The sequence below is a fragment of the Neomonachus schauinslandi genome, chromosome 6 (assembly GCF_002201575.2).
Source record: "Neomonachus schauinslandi chromosome 6, ASM220157v2, whole genome shotgun sequence".
NCBI classification, from domain to species: domain Eukaryota; kingdom Metazoa; phylum Chordata; class Mammalia; order Carnivora; family Phocidae; genus Neomonachus; species Neomonachus schauinslandi.
The window spans coordinates 115,627,670-115,646,235 of NC_058408.1; the positions used below are offsets into that span (position 1 = coordinate 115,627,670).

Sequence of the window (18,566 nt, forward strand, 5' to 3'; positions counted from 1 at the left end):
AAGGCAGTCGCTTAACCAACTGAGCCACCCAGGCGCCCAATTTTTGTCATTCTTGATATCTTCTTGATATCTTTATTTTGCCTTCATTATTGAAGATAGGTTTGCTGGAATAATATTCTTGGTTAAAATTCTTTTTTTTCCAGTTCTCTAAATATGGCTCCCCCCCTCAATCTTCTGGCCTCCATAGTTTCTAATGAGAAATCAGCTATTAATTTTGGGGGGATTTTGCTGTATATAACTAGTTATTTTTTCCCTTGATGCTTTCAAGGTTTTCTCTTTGTCTTTCAGCATGTTAATTTGTTGTGTTTGGATGTGGGACCCTTTGCTTTTATCCTACTACAATTTAATTTAGCTTCTTGGATGTGGAGATTAATGTTTTTATCAAATTTTGGGAGTTTGCTTTGTAGCCATTATTTCTTTGAATATATTTTCTCCACCTCTCTCTTCTTTCTCCCTGGTACTCACATTATAGATATATTGGTGTACTTAATTATGTTCCATGTTTCTCTAAGGCTCCATTTAGTTTTCTTTATTCTTTTTGATCTCTGGTCTTCAGATTGCATAATCTCTTAGGATCCATCTTCATGTTTACTGATTCTTTCCTCTGCTAGGTCAAATCTGCTGTTGAATGCCTGTGATGAACTCTTCATTTCAGTTATTGTACTTTTCAATTCCACATTTTTCATGTTCATTTTTTGTAGGTTGTATTTCTGTATTGCTTTCATCAGTTGGATAAGATATTGTCCTCATATCGTCCTTTTCCTCTTTAAGTATGGCTTCATTTAGTTCTTTGAACATATTTATAATAGCTACTTTTAAGCCTTTTTGTACTAAAGACAATTTGTGGGCCCTCTGAAGGGCCTTTTCTGTTACCTCCCTTTTTTCCTGTTTGGGTCATACTTTCCTCTTTCTCTGCAAGTCTTGTAGTTTTTGTATTCAATGCTGTATATTTTAGATAATACTTTTTTGCATCTTTGAATTAAAATTTTTTCACCCCCCCCACCTCCTGTGGGTTGTTGTTTAGTAACTTGGCTGGATTTTATAGTAAAATCTGTTTTCCTCACAATACATAGTCTCTGATTTTGCTTCTCAGAGGGGTAAGCCTTGAGCATGTACTCTCTCAAGTTGGGATGACTGTTTATAGCAGTGGTTTTTGACTGTCTCTCTCCCTGACCTGTTAAGTTTTCTTGTCTCTGTTGATTTCACACTCAGTTTTTAGTTCCATTAACTGCTGGCTGATTGCACTGCTATTTTGGACAATTCCCTAGGGCATTGTTCCATGGTCTGATCCAAGTAAATGCAGATTCCTTAGCTGCAGCTGTTTTTGAGGCCAGTATTTGAGGTTTCTTCCATCCTCAGGAGGACCTTCTTCGTTGTCTCTGTCCATGGTTTTATGTGGTACACTTTTATCTGTTTTATGGTTTTGCTTGTTGCTCTCTTAGAGCTACTAGCCACCTAAAATGCCATCATTTTTGCCAGTACCATTAGACTGGAATTTCTACATATTCTGTTCCAGTTAATGTTTGTTTCCTTGGAGACAGCTTATGAGCTGTCTGTTCTTTTGGCCTGCCTTTCCACCTTTGCAAAATCTAAGCTTGTGCTCTAGAGCTGGGGACAGGTGGAGTGGCGCACATCTTTTGGAGTGATGTACCTGCTTTATGTAGGGCAGTAGCCTGTGGCTTTCTTGGCTTGCCTGTCTTGGTGTGGAACTTCTACCCTATCAGTCTGTTGGGTTGAACAGCGTTGGGCTGCATTACACCCAGTCTGCCATGCCTAGAGTAGAGCCTCTGCTCTGCTAGTGGGCACTGTACAGAATGGAGCCCAGACCTGCTTCTGAATCACTTGTGCTTGGAACATGGCTTCCAGAACATGAATGTGTCATGCTTGAGTCCTGACCCTCTCTTACCATCATGTGGGCTACTTGAACACTTTTAAGAATTTCTTTTTGTTTTATGTGTGGGTTAATGAGTGTATCTCTTTGTGTAGCTTATTTAGTGCTTATCTTTGGAAGTTTGATATATTTCCTATATCTTATGTCTCTTTAACTTTGGGAACATTTCGAAGACAATTATAATAATACTTTGATTTCATTTTCTGCTCATTTTAATATGTATGTCACTCTTAATTGACTGTTCTCATTATAGATTATGTGTTTTATTCCATTTTTGCATATCTGGTATAAATAATTTCTACTGAATACCGAAGTGCAGTGGTTGACTCAAGACAAAGCACTTCTGTGATTGAGTTGCTAAGTTAACTAGTCAGTTTTAATGGAATACAGTTTTTACCTGAAAGAATTACTGGCAGTCAAACTCTAGTTTATTCTGACTTGGATATTTGGCAGACATTTTCTCTAAATTGAATGAATGAGCCAATCTTTCTTTCAAGTAACAGTTTTTTTTGCCGATGAAAAAATTTGAAGTCTCTAAGCAAAAATTAGGATTTTGGAAAACTTGTATCCACCACTGTGAGCTTGGTAGCTTTTCAGTAATTATAGACTCTGATGGTCATATTAATGAGTGTGTTTTTTTTTCATATTGCATAATGAAATGTGTCAGTCTTGTTGGAAGATTTGCATAACCCAGTGAACCAGTAATTTCTAAATGACCAGTTTAGTGTGATGTTATAAAGTCATGCATGATTAAGAGATCAATTCAAAGTAGAAGAGGGACCAATTGATTTTAATGGAATATTAAAAATTTATTAATATCATTTAAGAGTGTACATCACAGCTAATTACTTGTTGAGTTTTTGTGTAGTACAAAGAATATCCATTATCTCAAATGGTTATTAAATACACATTCCTTTTATAAATACATAACTGTATAAGGTGAAACTTTCTTCATTTATTTCAGTCAAAACAACAGAGGAGATTGAATGTACAAGCAGATATGAGAATTCAGCTGTCTTCTATTAATTGGACAAGAACAAGATTTACAAAAATATGAAACTATGTTACTCTGCTCGCTTTTTTTTTCAGAAAAATATTTGTTTTTCATAGAAATTTATATTAACTGGGTTTAATTATTCTAATTGAATTAAGAGATTCATATTTTTAAAATTGTTTTAATTTCTTTTTAAAAAAATTTTTTTTTTTTAAGATTTTATTTATCTGCGAGAGAGAGAATGAGAGACAGAGAGCATGAGAGGGAGGAGGGTCAGAGGGAGAAGAGGACTCCCCGCTGAGCAGGGAGCCCGATGTGGGACCCGATCCCGGGACTCCAGGATCATGACCTGAGCCGAAGGCAGTCGCTTAACCAACTGAGCCACCCAAGCGCCCGAAAATTGTTTTAATTTCTAATATGGCAAATATCAATATATATAATCCACATAAACAAAAGGTTTGGGGATGGGCGCTTGGGTGGCTCAGTCGTTAAGCGTCTGCCTTCGGCTCAGGTCATGATCCCAGAGTTCTGGGATTGAGCCCCGCATCGGCCTCCCTGCTCTGCGGGAAGCCTGCTTCTCCCTCTCCCACTCCCCCTGCTTGTGTTCCCTCTCTCGCTGTGTCTCTCTCTGTCAAATAAATAAATCTATTAAAAAAAAAAAAAGGTTTGGGGAGTCCTCAGTAATTTACTTGTAAAGGTGTCCTGAGACCAAAAAATCGGAGACCTCTGTGTATACTTTTTCTCCTCATGGTCTCAAGGTGACTTCTGTACCTCCTGGCATGACATCTTTATTCCAGGTTGACTCAGGAAAGAAGGAATGCTGGAGAAACGAGCAGTGGCTATATCAGGAAAGCAGAATGTTCTCTCAGATAACCTCAAGTTTAATGTCTTTAGGGAGAACTTTCTTACATATTTACCCATAATTGCAAAATAGAGTGAGAAAGTGAGAACTTTTAGTTGGATCCATTGCTGCCCAGAACAAATTTGTTCTATTGGTAGGGATGGATATTGGGTAGATACATAGTATGTCTGTTACACAGTTTTTTGTTTTGTTTTTTTGCTTGTTTGCTTGTTTGTTTGTGTGTGTGTATGTGGTTGTTTTTTTTTTTAAATGACTGGTCCTGGTCAGAGTTTCAGGTACACTCCCACATGAAGTTTTATTGTTTGACTCCTTTATACAAAATCCTCAAAACTTGCTTAGACATCTCACCTAATTGTCTTCTCGTTAATTTTTGGCTTCTACTTTCCAGGGCGTGTTTGGTCTCTGTGGGCTCTGCATCTCCATTCTACCCTCAAGGTACATTCTGTTGGAGCCACACATGGACTTGCAAAACACCATTGACAGGACTGAGTAAATTGTGAAATGTCCCTTATTCTTCAACAGAGCTTCTCTTTATCTTTGTGATTTGGTAACTTCTTACATTAATAAAACTTTTCTTTCTCACACCCTCAGACTCAGTCTTTCCCAGTGTATGTATCAGTCTGTTTCCTGATTGATTTATTTGTATTAACTCAGTTGTGAGCTCACTACCATCTTTTATGCAGAAATTTACTTTTACAGTAGTCATGATTTGCTCTTTAAAAAATGAGTCATATTCAGTTATACCTCAATTAAAAAAATGAATCATAGCCTTTATGGATTATTCTGGCCCAGAAACTTGCATCTTAAAGTGTAGTCCGGGGACCAGCAGCATGGGAGTCACCTGGGAGCTGACTGGAAATGCAGAATCTCAACCCACCTCACAACTAACAAATCACCATCTACATTTTACAAAGATCCTTAAATGATTCAGGTGCACAAAGTTTCAGAAGCACTGGTCTGAGGGAGACAACAAATGAGAAGAGGGCATGGAGCTATGTTCTGAGGAACTCTTCTTTTTAATGTAGAAAACAAGAGCCCACCAAGCCAGGGGAGCATGTGCTATCACAGTGTGGCATCTCCTGGTGCCTTCTCTGAGGAAGGAAGGTAACAGTTTTTGCTATCAGCAGTGAGGCTTTGATCTCTCCCAGGATTATAAAATGGCAGACCCATTAAGCAGTGACTAACTATATTAAAATAATTTGCTAAGGTTTGTGTCACTTGGGCATTGAAGCTTAGTTTTGTCTTGAACTGGAATGGAACTCTTTTTCTCTTTGGAATGGCTAATTCCAGTTCTTGATATTGATGTTTGGTAACCTTTCCTTCTTTTCATTCAGAAACATGCCAATGTGACTGTAGGAAAGAATGGTGTCACCCACTGTCCTGATATAATTCATGTTTGTGCTTTTTATGATTTAAAATTTTTTTTTATTCATTTTCTTCCCTGGTTGTATATTTCTCATTGAAACGCTATTTCAAAGAAGTTCTCTGGTTAATTAACATCATCATTAGAACAGGCTTAGGAGTCAGATTTATTTTTGTCCATGTTTTGTGCCTAATACAGTTGTTTGCATGTGTTAGTCAAATAGTAAATAAGTATGGAATGAATGAGTCACTGGTTTGAATGAATCCTGGGATTTGCTTCCTGAAAAATAAGTCTGTTATGGTCCTGAACTTCTTAGATTTTTTTCAGTAAGTCCGAATAAATGTAGTAGTATTTAAAGGAAAAAAAAAAATGGTCTGTTGGAACTGTATTGTTAATTTTCTGCCAAGTAATGATGAAGCAATTCTAAATGTTGACAGGTTTCAGGCTTTAAAACATCTGTATGTTCTGGGGCTAGATAATTTGTTTGATTTTTACCAATGTAAAATATTGAATTGTTCTAACAAGGAAAACTGGATACAGGCTTACATCATTAAATTTATTTCTCAAGTTCATAAGGTAAAGAGCAACTTTCAGATCTCAGTCTGGATTTATAATGTTACCTAGCTTAACACCTAGGCCTCTCCCCACCCCAGTAACCCCTCTGTATGGAATCATAAATGTCAAAAAAGTCAGGGATAGAAATTACTGCTTCCCTTAGTACCTCAGAACGTCTCTGTAGATTTCAGGTGGTGTTAAACTGGCCATTTCCTTTAAGATAGAGGGTAATGTCATAGTGGTTATAATGATTTTCTGTACAGATATTCCAGGGCATATGGTATCTTTGTTTTAATTTAGTAAGGTAAATTAAAATTTAGTAGTAAATTGCAAGTAGATGAGCCTTTAAGCTTGGATACACAGCAGTGCCCTGTGTTTGTCCATCGAACATTGTTGACTCATGAATGACACTTGAATGGTTACAGATTTACCTGTGCTGTGGACAGAGAGACTCCCCACTCCCAGTGAGTGAATGCATGAATAAGATGAATGAATGAAATTTCTGATTCTTTTGGTCTTTTAGAAATAGTCTTTGTTGACATTGTCAACACTTTGAACATACTTTATAATTTTGTTTTTTTCCTAGAACTATCTAATTGACTAGCTTAAGACCAAGAAACATTCCATTGATGCTAAACATTTAATAGCAGTGTCTGTATTGTATTACACTTAAGAGATTTGAACTTCTGTTTTCACTCAGATTTATAAAATAAGAGAATATAATGAAAATACTCAAAAATGCACAGACAGATTGCTGTAAAGACAAGACAACATTGCTAAAACAAGTGCTGGTTGGCAGGCCACTTGGGAGCTCTTGAAATGTTTCTTCACTAACATTTTAGGGGTGTCAAGTGTTCAAAAGCCAAGTGTACCAAAGTCAAGGCAGTATGTCATTTGGTGGGTTGTGGGAAAGGGGAAAGTTAAAATTTTCTTGATTGCTAGTTCTCTTTAAGGAGAGGCTTGGTGGAGTGGAATCAACTTTTTTCAAAGTAGTTTTAAAATGATCCACTAGCTCCTTTGTATTACTGACTGACCAAAAGAATTTTACCTGCTAATTACATCTCAAACTTCTCTGGTCTTCCCCATGGTTATTGTAAAGCATGTGAGATGAGTAGAGAATATGATAATCTTAAAAATACAAGTGAGATAATCTCTTCCATTGGTAATAGTTTCTATTTTTGTTTTTTTACTCATTTGGGTTCAGAGCAAGAAATACTGGATTCAGGGAGAGTTACTTTCTTATTTTTAGAAAATCAGATTTATATTTCGAACATTTATTGATTTTCTTTTTTTAAGAAAGTTATAGTGTGGAAGATTCTTGTATTACTTGCTAGGGCTGCCATAAAAAAATAACCAGGCAGTGGGTGCTTAAGCAACAGGAATTAATTTTCTCACAGTTCTAGAGGCTAGAAGTCTGAGATTAAGGGGTCAGCAGGTTTGGTTTCATCTGAGGACTGTTTCGTTGGCTTGCAGATAGCTGCCCCTGCCTTCTCCCTGTGTCTTCACATGATATTATTCTTTCTGTGTGTACCTATGTCCTAAGTTCAGCTTCTTATAAGAACACCATTCATATTGGATCAAGTCCCACCCTAATGACCTCATTTTAACATGATTACCTCTTTGAAGACCCTAGCTCCGAATATAGTCACATTCTGAGTATGAGGGGCTAGAACTTAACATACAAATTTGGGGGGACACAATGCAGTCCATAGCAATTATGTATCAGGGATGTCACTTTCAGAGCAGGAAGATAAGTTAGGAAGGTATTCAAGAATTTCAAGTGAGAAATGAAGAGAAACTAAACCTAAGGCATTGACAGTAGAAGTATAAATGAGATTGGAGATTAGCATGATGAATCGTTCTCCATCCCCTCACTTTCAATCTGGAGGTGTCTTTGGGTCTCGGTTGAGTCTCTTGTAAGCAGCATATCCATGGATCTTGTTTTTTTATCCATTGGGATACCATGTGTCTTTGGAGTATTGAGTCTGTTTACATTCAGAGTAATTATTGATAGATATGAATTTAGTGCCATTGTATAACCTGTAAAGTCACTGTTCCTGTAGATTGTCTCTGTTCCTTTCTATGTTGCTTTTCCTCTCTCTTGCCTGCTCAAAGGGTCTCCTTTAATATTTCTCTCAAAGCTGGTTTAGTGTTCACAAACTCCTTTAGTTTTTGCTTGTTTTGGAAACTCTCTCTCCTTCTGTTGTCTTGCTGGATAAAGTATTCTTGGCTGTGTATTTTTCCCATTTAGCATGTTGAATATATCATGCCACTTTCTTCTGGCCTGCCAAGTTTCTGTGGACAGGTCTGCTACTAACCTTATGTGTCTGCCCTTGTTGATTTAGAACCTTTTGTCCCTAGCTGCTTTCAGAATTCTCTTTATCTTTGTATTTTGCAAGTTTCACTCTGATATGTCTTGATGTTGATCTGTTTTTTTTTAATTTGAGGCGAGTTCTCTGTGCCTTTTGGGCTTGAATGCCTGTTTCCTCCCCCAGATTGGGGAAGTTCTCAGCTATAATTTGTTGAAATAAACCTACTGCCCTTTTTTCTCACTCTTCTTCTGGGACTCCTATGATATGGATATTGTTGCGCTTTATGGAATTGCTGAGTTCCCTAAGTCTGTATTTGTGACCTAATAGTTTTCTTTCCCTCTTCAGTTTCATTATTTTCCGTAATTTTATCTTCTATATCACCTATTCATTCCTCTGCTTCTTCCATCCTCGTTGTGATTATATCCAATTGGTTTTGCATCTCAGTTATAGCATTTTTTATTTCAGCCTGACTAGTTTTTAGGTCTTTTATCTCTACAAGATGGGGGTTTCTCTGGTGTCTTTTATGCATTTTCCAAGCCCAGCTAGTATTCATATGACTGTTGTTCTAAATTCTTGTTCAGACATATTACGTATATCTGTTTTGAGCAAATCCCTGGCTGTGATTTCTTCTTGATCTTTCTTTTGGGGAAAATTCCTCTCTCTTGTCATTTTGTCTAGGTTTCTGTCTTTTGCATGTTATGAAATCTTGTTACGTTTTCTGCTCCTGAGAGTAATGCTCTATTAAGAAGGGGGTCATACACTGTCCAGGGCCTGGTGCTTCAGGAAATGTTTCTGGTGTATGCTGTGTGCACTCCGCTGTTGGTGTTTTGGCTACTCTTTCCCACAGGTCAGTCCTCTGCAGAGTTCCTCCTTGCTTGCAGTGGGGAGTGTTTGGACCTTTAACTAAGTGTGCTTTGATTTGTTTGTTAAAATAAGCCTGGAAAAGAAAAAAGAAAAAACCTGATCTAAGACAAAAGGAAAATGAACAAAAATACCAACAGACAGACAAAAAACTAAGTCTGACTCCAAAGAAAAAGAAAGAAAAAAGAAAGTTTGATCCAAAAAATGAAGAAAGGAAACAAACAAAAAACTATAAGCCTGATTCTAAAGGAAAAAAAAAAAAGAAAGAAAGCCCAGTCCTATTTCCAGCAGAACTGAAGCCAACACTTTGGAGCACTGTATGATCAGTAGACTTGGTACCTGCAGGGGGCCTGTGTTGGTCCTCTGGGGGAGAGGCCCACTGCACTGGTGGCTCACAGTCAGACCTGCCCTAGCAAAGATGCCGCTGCCGGTGCAGGGGGGTGGGGTTCGGTGTAAGTGGCTCCAGCCTCTCCTGGGGGCACTGTGTTGCTTGCTTGTTTGCTGAAGTCTGACGGTGCTTGTGGGTGGGGGTAGGGGCGTGGAGATTGGAGCTTGAGAGACGTTAAACAGGAAGAATTTGATACAAGACTTTGTGACTAAAGGTGGAAGAGGCTAGCATGACTCTCAGATTTCTCTAATCCAGGAGGAGAAACAGGCTTGAGGGAATAGGTGTGAGCTGTGGGATATCCCTGTTGAGTACCCAACACTTTGACAGCCAGACGACCTGGGTGGGGTCAGCTATCCCACTTCCTTCTTCCTGATCCTACAGTGGCTCCTTACGGCATGGACCACCTCAGATAAAACTCAACATGCAGTTTCTTGCCTCTGAACCTCCATTTGACTGTATCTTAAGACACCTAGAGCTCTTTTATTTTTAGTTAATTCCAAATTCCTGTTCTTGTTAACTTAAGTTCCATTAAGGCAAGGACTACTGTGTCATTCATTTTTTCTAGTACATAGTAGTTTGGGCTCAGCAAATTCTAGTTGAGGGAATGATTGTCAGGAGGATTGTTATGAGTAATTACTTATTCTCTGCACATTTTAATCACCTGTTTCATTTTCTTGCAGAATGAGAAGACTTTGGGACATTCCATGAGTCATTCAAGTAACATTTCTAAGGTAGAGTGCCAGTGAAGTATGTTATTTTCATAGTTTGGTTTCTTCTATCTTGCATGTGTGTATACTCTTTACTTTTCAATATGCGAAGTTATTGATACAGTTCTTTAATCTGCTCTAGGACCGTACAGTGAGGTATATGGCTGTTATGTTTTTCTAGTGAGGCAATTCTGAATGTGTGTTGAGGTTAGTGACTAATAGGAGAACACCCTGTTTCTTCCAGTGGAAATCATTTACTCTCAGGTTAAAAAAAAATCTCAGTCACCAGCGAAACGTCCCCTCAGTTAAGAGTGCATTTGACTGACAGTAACAAAAATCCAGCTCTGGTGACCTCAGTAGTTATGGATTTATGTGGTCCTGATGACAAAGTGTGTCTGGAGGTAGGTGGTTCAAGGTTGATGCAGCTGCTCACAGGTGGTATCAGGGACTCAGGCACACTTTTTGTCTTCTCTGTGCCACCTTCCTTAGCACTTTGTCATCCTCATGTTTTAGTGCCTCGTGGCCTTAAGATGGGAGCTGGACCTCCAGGTACCATGGCCGTGGCCTTGGCAGGAATAAGAAGAATGATGAAGGATGGTGGGGTCTGTCAGCTGGGAGTGACCCTTTTCAGCGGGAAGGCAAAAAACTTCCCCAGAAGCCCCACCCAGCTGCCTGACTTCTGCTTACATTTCACTGGCCAGAACTGGATCACAGAGCTACCTCCAGCTGGAAAGTGCCTAGGAAAATGAGGGCTGAGAGGGTGAATTGGCCATCCAGCAGCACCGGACATACCTATGGTGTAGTCACTCGACTAGCCTGTCAGGAGCATATCAGCTGCTATGGGTGATCCAGGAGCCAGCAGGCAAACTTGTTTGCAGGCACCGCTCATTTCTCAGCCCAGACATGGGCTCCAGCCACCTTGTCATCCGTGCAGTATGTCCATGTAGGTTCCTTGCAGAGAGGGGTCTTCTCCCCATGTCTTTGTCAGCCAGCCAAACACTGACACAGATCCTGACAGGAGGATCTGAACAATGTGACAAAACATGTCCTTCTGTCTCAGGCCTCCTGAGTACTCAGAAATAAACAGCCACATTATATGCCATTTTAATTTTCAAACTATACAGATACTCTCATTTATATCACCCTATTTTTTTTTTTTTTTTTTTAACTAAAAAGTAGAATCTAGCAAATCCTTTGAGACAGTCAGTCTGTTCTTAGGCATATTTCTGATCTCACCATATCATCCATCCACTTACTTTTGCATAAAAAGAAAAGTCCATAGTGCTCAATATGACACTGAAGGCTATGTAGAGTGCTCCTTGGTGCCTTCCTGATCCAAGGAATCCTACAGTGAGAACAGTCTTTCAAGCCACAGGCTTTGGCCATCTCAAATGAATACCTTTCAACAAATAATCCCTCCTGTTCCAACCTCCATTTCTTTTCTTTTGCTCTTCCTTCAGCTAGGAATATGGGAGTTAATAGAACTGTGTAGTGGTAGATCATTACTGTCTGCGTTAAAAGGCCAGTTTTGTCCTACCACCTTTGAAGGAGCTGTCCAACGTTTAAGCATCGAGAAAAGTGAGAAGATGCAGGTCCAGATGGCCTGTCTGGTTAAGTTGAATTAAACATTTTAAAAGTACATAGTAGCCCCTATTGCCTTGCCCCAATGATGAGGGCAGTTCTGAAGGACTCAACACCCTGTGCCTCAAATATATGCCTGTCTGTTTATGGTTTTAGTAAGATTTTATTTGAAGGGAAGTTTCCTCTTATAGTTTAAAAAAAAATGTTTGTAAACCACTGGCTACAGTGTCTATAGGAACATTTTAGGGGCTTGGTGCAAATTGGGTTGTGATATTCTGAGTTGCCTTGTGATAGTTTTGGAGTTAGATGGACAAGGATTTACTAGCCATGTGACTTTGAGGAAGGATACTTCTTTGAACTTTAATTTCCTATTGAGTAAAATCAGGGAATAATACAACCTTCAGGGTTGTTGTGAGTCTTGGGGATAATGTTTGCAAGGAACCCTAGGGCAGCTCCCTCATTGCAGTGAATCCGTGAACTAACTGTAGTCAAACTTTGTTGAACCCTGGTGATCTTAGGTGAATTGGGTCATGATAGTTCTTGATGATAGCTATTATTATTTTATTACTGATCAAAAGCAGGACTACATACTTTAAAATAAATATCAACTGGGGTGGAAATTAAGAAATCTAATAAAAACTCTGGCCTTTTCCTTTCTTCCTTCTTGCATACATTTTTATTGTGTGTTCTTTGTGCCAGGCACTGAGCTGGGTACTGGCATAAAATGATCAAAACAAACATGGCCACTGATGTGACACTTCCCTGTGGGCAGGGTTGGAGTTTTCTTAAAAAGCAATTTTAGCTCCACACTTTCTTTCAGAAACAGGGTAACTGTGAAAGCTTCACAGCTTTCTGCCATATAGTAGGGCCAAGAAGATGTGGACCTCTTCTATTTTCAAAGCAGGAGTTCCTGCCCACTGAACTGGGGTCAGAGGGAAATCTCAGGAGTGGTATGTTATGCACACATTACTTCCCCAATGAACCATCAGCATGAAATTTTGTTGCAAAATGTACCCCTCTGAGATAAGAAAGTTGTATAATGTGGAGTTGTTAGGCATGAACCAGTTACATGGGGTTGGGGAGGGAGGGTGGGACTGCTATGAAAGGTAACTTTGTTTTTGAGAACGCAGTTCTTTCTTGTAATATTTATAAAATGAGCCTGTTGTTTGAGGCCACTTTAGGCCATGGCACATAAAACTTTATTTTCAGTATAGCAGACATACTTAAGCAGATGCTTCATACCCTTGAGACAGAAGATACAAAAAAAGGTTAGAACGCACACATGTTTTATGCTACCTGAAATCTCCGTTGTCTCTCGTAGGAAACATTTTCTGCTGACTCAGCCTCTAGCTGAGTTGAGTGCTAGTTTGTGTCCAGGGTAGTCAGTCAACCGCAGTGTGTATTATGTTCCCGCAGTTTACCGCTTACTGGTAACTGAAGTTACATGAAGTCAAGATTGAGAGCAGGTAAAAATAAACCTTCCATCTGTCTCCTCGTGTTCCATCTAGATCTTGTTACAGAGTGATGGGATGTCTCATTCAGTGTTTGTTAGAGGCTCCCCATGTTTTGTTGTAGCCTCAGAAACCATGCTCCCCTTTCAAAGAAGGAAACAGGCAGGTTAGGTGGAATGTGGGAGAGGTGGCTAGACGGCTCCTCTGGCTTTAAAATGGGCGTCCAGGTGCGATCCTCTTAGTTAAATTAAGGGAGAATATTGGAACATTTAAGTAGTTTTGATCACGAAGTCTTCACCCAGTACTTGGTTTTGCATTAATGGTAATGACGTTAAGCGGGTACTCTGTTGTATTTCGTTTACCCGTAAATCTTCAGAGTGAGGTGATATGCTTCCCTGTCCAGGGGAACCGTACCACAATTGCCCCCCACCTAAAGGCTCTCTTATCGCCCCACGCAAAATATCCTCGGCATTGAGGTATCGTCATCTGTAACATAGACAAGGGGGCCCAGTGCAGCATATACGAGGATTACATAAGTTCAGATTTTGTCCCACACTTAACTAACTCTATGCCAAGCATTGTGCTCTGAATGCTGAATCAAACAGGAAAGAGATGAGTAAGCAGACCTCCAGAAAATACGGGCGGCTGGGGAGAATTATTATGAAGGTAAAAGACAAGGGGCTGAGGTAGAGAATGACAAGGAACCAAAATTTAGAAGGGCTGCTTGGGGAAGGTGTGGCTGAGGAGGGGCTACTTACAGCAGGACATAAACAGTGAAAAGGCACCAGCCAGGATGGGATTAAACTGTAGAAAATGGTTGTCACCTCCCTGAGAAACCCAAAACAATAGGTAGAAATGAAAAGCAGATGTGCTGGGAGTGATGACTGTCATAGCTGTGCCCAACTGCAGGGGGCCTATCAACCATGTCGGCTGGGGGCACTCCAGTGAGGACCACTGCACTTTGGCCTAAAACTCTTTAGAGGGAGGCTGGAATTCCCTGGGGGTGCTTGAGCTCAGTCCGACTGGAATTTTTTCAGGCACCAGGAATTTGCTTAGGCCACGCTCATTGTAGAGGCTGGACTTTCTAGAGCCTCTGCTCAGGCCTCTCTTAGCACACGGACATGGCATTAGTTTACCTTGAGGGACGCATTCTCACTTGACCCTGAGAATTGAACTTCGTCCAGGTGGCACAATTTCTCGAGCAAGTTCATGATTGGTAGCACTATAAGGAGATGGTAGTGAAAAGCTAGACATACGTCATGAAAACTGGAGCACGGCTACTGTCCTTTCTGCAGTCAGGCAATTAGTCTTACTAGGCTCTGACATTTGCTGAAGGCTGGTACCTGGTAGAATATTTTAGAGCTCTGTGTAGTTTTATTCAGGTACCATAAGCGTTATGTGCCTCTGGTTAATCAGATATTCCTGGGTCCAAGTCAGACCAGACCTGTTGAGCGGGCACCTAATAAAATTATTGCTGTTCTATTGTTTGGCAAGGAGATCTGAGTGAATTTAAGCATTGGCTCTCCTAGATCTCTTGAATATTTTCTAGTTATTGCTGCCATTAGATAGGAATGAGTTATAGTAGAATGTCATGTGTAGATGTACATACAGCCTTAGGAAGGAGGCCACACTGTGGTATGGTTGTCAAGACTGGTGTCTGCTTCTTTGTTTCTAAATACAAAGTTGACCAGTGACAGACTTAGGTTGCTCAGACTTATAGGTTAAGTACAAGCCAAAATATACCTTTCTTAATTTATATTGAAGAAAACATCTATCCCAAAGACAAGATACTATCCTGTGGCAGGAACAGGGAAGTGACTTGGAGGAGTTGAGTGGCATCACCAACATGGTGTAGCCTCACTTGGGATCCTGATGGAGTGCCATGGGCACTGTTTTGCTCTTTGGCTCACCTTTTGCAGAGATTGACCATGTTTTCATATATATTTTTTCTTCTGACTGCTTATAATTTCATTTTTGGCTAAAGCTTTAGACCAGCGGTTTTCAAAACTTAGTTCTGAGTCTTCTTGAGGGGAAAGGGGCAAGGTTAAAACCAGTGTCATAATAACACTAGCAGATTATTTAATTGCCTTTTCACTCTTACTCTCTCATGAGCGTACAGTGGAGCTTCCCGGGGCCGTGTAGCATCCGAGATGACATCTTCTCTCTGACACTAATGGAATGTGTGCTGGTGGTCTTGTGTTTTAAAGTTTTCTTTTCTTTTTAGAAATAGAGAGGAGGGTGAGGGGCAGAAGGAGAGGGAAAGAGTGAATCTTAAGCAGGCTCCATGCCCAGCGAGGAGCCAGACTCAGGGCTCAGTTCTCACGACCCTGAGATCATGACCTGAGCTGAAATCAAGAGTTGGACACTTAATTGACTCAGCCACCCAGGTGCCCCTTTTGTTTTAAAGTTTCCTAATATAGTAAAGATTGACCGATGTAACCCACATAAACACAAGCTCTTTGGGGGCCTCAGTAATTTTTTAGAGCATAAAGGGGTCCTGAGACCAACAAGTTGGAGAACCTGTTTTACATCTATGAATAGGCAGTCACTGCAGAGTGCACTTGTTTTATTAAGACATTCAAATTCCTTGAACACCTACTGTGTGTCAGGCACTGTGCTAGGCTAAACAGCAGCGGCTTCTGAGTCAGCATATTATTCCAGAAACATCTTTTTATAAACCTTGATAAGTGCTATGAAAGAAAAGAATGGGGTTACAAGGACAGTGAAAAGCCCCTTTTGAGGAGAAATCTTAGGAGGGGCTGGTCATGCTGGATGGGGTGTGGGAGCATCCTCAGGAAGAGCAAGGGGGTGTGGGGTGCTGGGTGACCCAACACCATGATTTTGGATCTCTTTATGGTTACACTTATACTTTCTGGGAATGTGAAGTTATCTTTGCTCAGAAATCATTGCCTTTAATGTAATTTATTGAAAACCAGCTCTATTTGTAAGGTTCCCAACAACAGCTAAAAGCCTGCTTTGGAAAATGAGCTATGAGAAAGTCCCCTCAGTGGTTCCTTTGCCTCTAACAGTGCTGTGATATATGCGCCTCATTGTGCTGGGGATGTAGTATTATTCCCATAACTCTAACTCTCTCTAAAAGGCCACCGTAGAAAAGAATTCAATGTTAGCACTACTTGCTAGGCAGTAATGAGAGTCATTTATAATGGAACTCATTTGAGAATTCAGTAGTTTTTATTTTACACTCTCCTCCATGAATCCTATATTGTATATGTTCTATATTTACTTTCTTAATGGTCAGTTTTAATTAATTGCCGTTGTGAAAGCTTGTTCTTGGCACATGCCTTCATCAAGAGTCAACATGTATTTATCAGAGCAGCCACAGAACTGGCTCTCCTTCAATTGTAGCTCATTTTCAAAGTTGAATACAACTGGGTATTTATAGAAATCAGAGTCTCTATTTATAAGGAAGCATTTGTTTTCACAGAGCGACTTCTGTGCTAAGCAGAAAGTTTGCTGAAATTCAGTGTCAGTCTGTATTGCAGTCTAACCAAGTTAGACTTTATTTGGCTTTATTTATATGAAGTCAGGCCTGCTGAGCTGGCAGTAAGGAGCAGATTATTATCTCCTGGTCTGGGAGGGAGTGAGGACGGCAGTAGCATTTAGTCACGTACTGAGCAGTAACTAAGTGTCAGGTAGTCTGCTAAGCACCATTTCTAAAATGCCCCACCCCGATGCCCAGACCCTGTGTTTGTGATGAAGCATCATTCCCAGGATATTATGTTGTATGAATCACATGAGCTCTTAAAAGCAGAGCCCTTTCTCTGGCTGGTGGCACAAAAGAGGACATGAGAGATTGGAAGTAAGAGTGGACTTGAGAATGGGGAGGGATTGATAGGGAACTCAGGTGGCCCCCGACTGACAGCCACATCCTGCCACCAACCCGAATGAATGTAGAAGTTATTCTTCCCCAGAGCCTCCAGAAAGGAGGGAGACCCTGAGCAGAGGACCCCATCACACTGCGGGTCAGATTCAGCATTTGCGTGGTTTTAAGGCACGGAGGGTGCGCTCCTGTGTTACACAGCGGTAGAATGTAATACAGGTGGAAACGCTGTCCTTGTGGAGGAAAGCCCTTCCTTCTCAGGCGCTGTGAGAACTCGCGCCTCTCAAATCTCCGTGCTCATGGTGTCACATGCTCTCCTGATTGAGCCGCATCTTCTTTTTCTTCTTTGGGTATTTTGTATTTGTAGAAATAGTGTAATAACTTTCAAATTATTTTGACCATGATCAAAATTTGACCATGATTATTTTGTACCATGATTGGTACAAAACAGTTTTTACATTGAAACTCCGTTTACTCACAAACACAACTGAAAGAAAAAATTCCTCCAAAAGACTTAATCCTTAGGATGTCAGATGCATTCTGACATCTATTTTATTTCATTTATAAAAAATATGGATCATGACTCACTAACTCCATTTCTTCACGGGCCTTTCCAGAGTTGGAAAATCGGTACAGTTGATTGTGCTTCTGTAGTTTTATTTTACTTCTTAAACTTTTAATCACATGTTATTTAAAAAGTGAATTTGTGGTTAGGAAATATGTGTTCATGGTAAAAGAGGTGTACTGGTTGGGAAGGGTCTCCATTGAAGTACTTCTTTCTCCTGCCCAGGGTCTCTGGTCTCCTTCCACATTTCAGAGGAAACCACTGTTAGGAGCCTTGCAGTGTGCACTGTCCTGTTGATAAATAGTCTGCACAGGCCGGCACACAGGGCGCAGCTCTCCCCTCTGCCTGTCCCTCCACGTCCCAAGTACTGGGCAGAACAGTACCTTTCCCTTCGCTGAATGACTGCCTAGTGTTCCTTTCTGTTGATGTAGCAGCACTGACTCAGTCAGCTCCAGGCCCATGGGCACTGAGGTCATGCCGGGTGATTGCTCCCCCAGACAGTGCTGAACAAACCTATTTGTGCATATGTGTGGGGATGAATTCCGAAAGAATTGCCGGGACAAAGTGAATGTGCATTTGTAATTTAGAGAGTAATTGCCAAATTGCCCTCTTCTGGAGTTAAGCAATTTGCTTTCCCACCAGCAGTGTATAAGCATGGCTGCTTTCCCACATGTTTGCCAACACAGGTATTAGGTGATTTAAAACAAAACAAACAGACTTTTTTGTTGTTGCTGATGGTGTATCTCATTGTAGTTTTAATTTGTATTTCTCATTGTAAGAGAGGTTAAGCATCTTTTTATGTTTTTTTTTTAAGCTTTTATTTATTTATTTGACAGAGACACAGAGAGGGAACACAAGCAGGGGGAGCGGGAGAGGGAGAAGCAGACCTCCCGCTGAGCAGGGAGCCCGATGCGGGGCTCGATCCCAGGACCCTGGGATCATGACCTGAGCTGAAGGCAGATGCTTAACGGCTGGGCCACCCAGGCACCCCAGCATCTTTTTATGTTTTAAGAGCCATCTGTACTTCGTTTCCCCATTTTTTTCTATTAAGTTTGAGATCACTTGTAAACAGGAGCCTAGCTTATCTCTTACCTTCCTTATCCAGTCCTTCTTCAAATTGCTCCTGGCTTAAAAGCAAATGAACCCAACCAGACCATTTCTTGTGGCCCTATACCTGTTGATGTAAATCAGATGG

The 18,566-nt window shown here is 40.4% G+C and overlaps 1 protein-coding gene across 2 annotated transcripts in view; it reads left to right on the forward strand.

Moving 5' to 3' along the window:
* MARCHF8 (membrane associated ring-CH-type finger 8) overlaps nt 1-18,566 on the forward strand; it is a 132,709-nt gene that overhangs the window by 103,907 nt on the left and 10,236 nt on the right. For both annotated transcript variants that reach the window (XM_021699539.2, XM_021699540.1), the window contains exon 3: nt 9,907-9,957. In XM_021699539.2, coding sequence (XP_021555214.2) covers nt 9,907-9,957 — 51 coding nt within the window. The remainder of the gene's footprint in view (nt 1-9,906; nt 9,958-18,566) is intronic.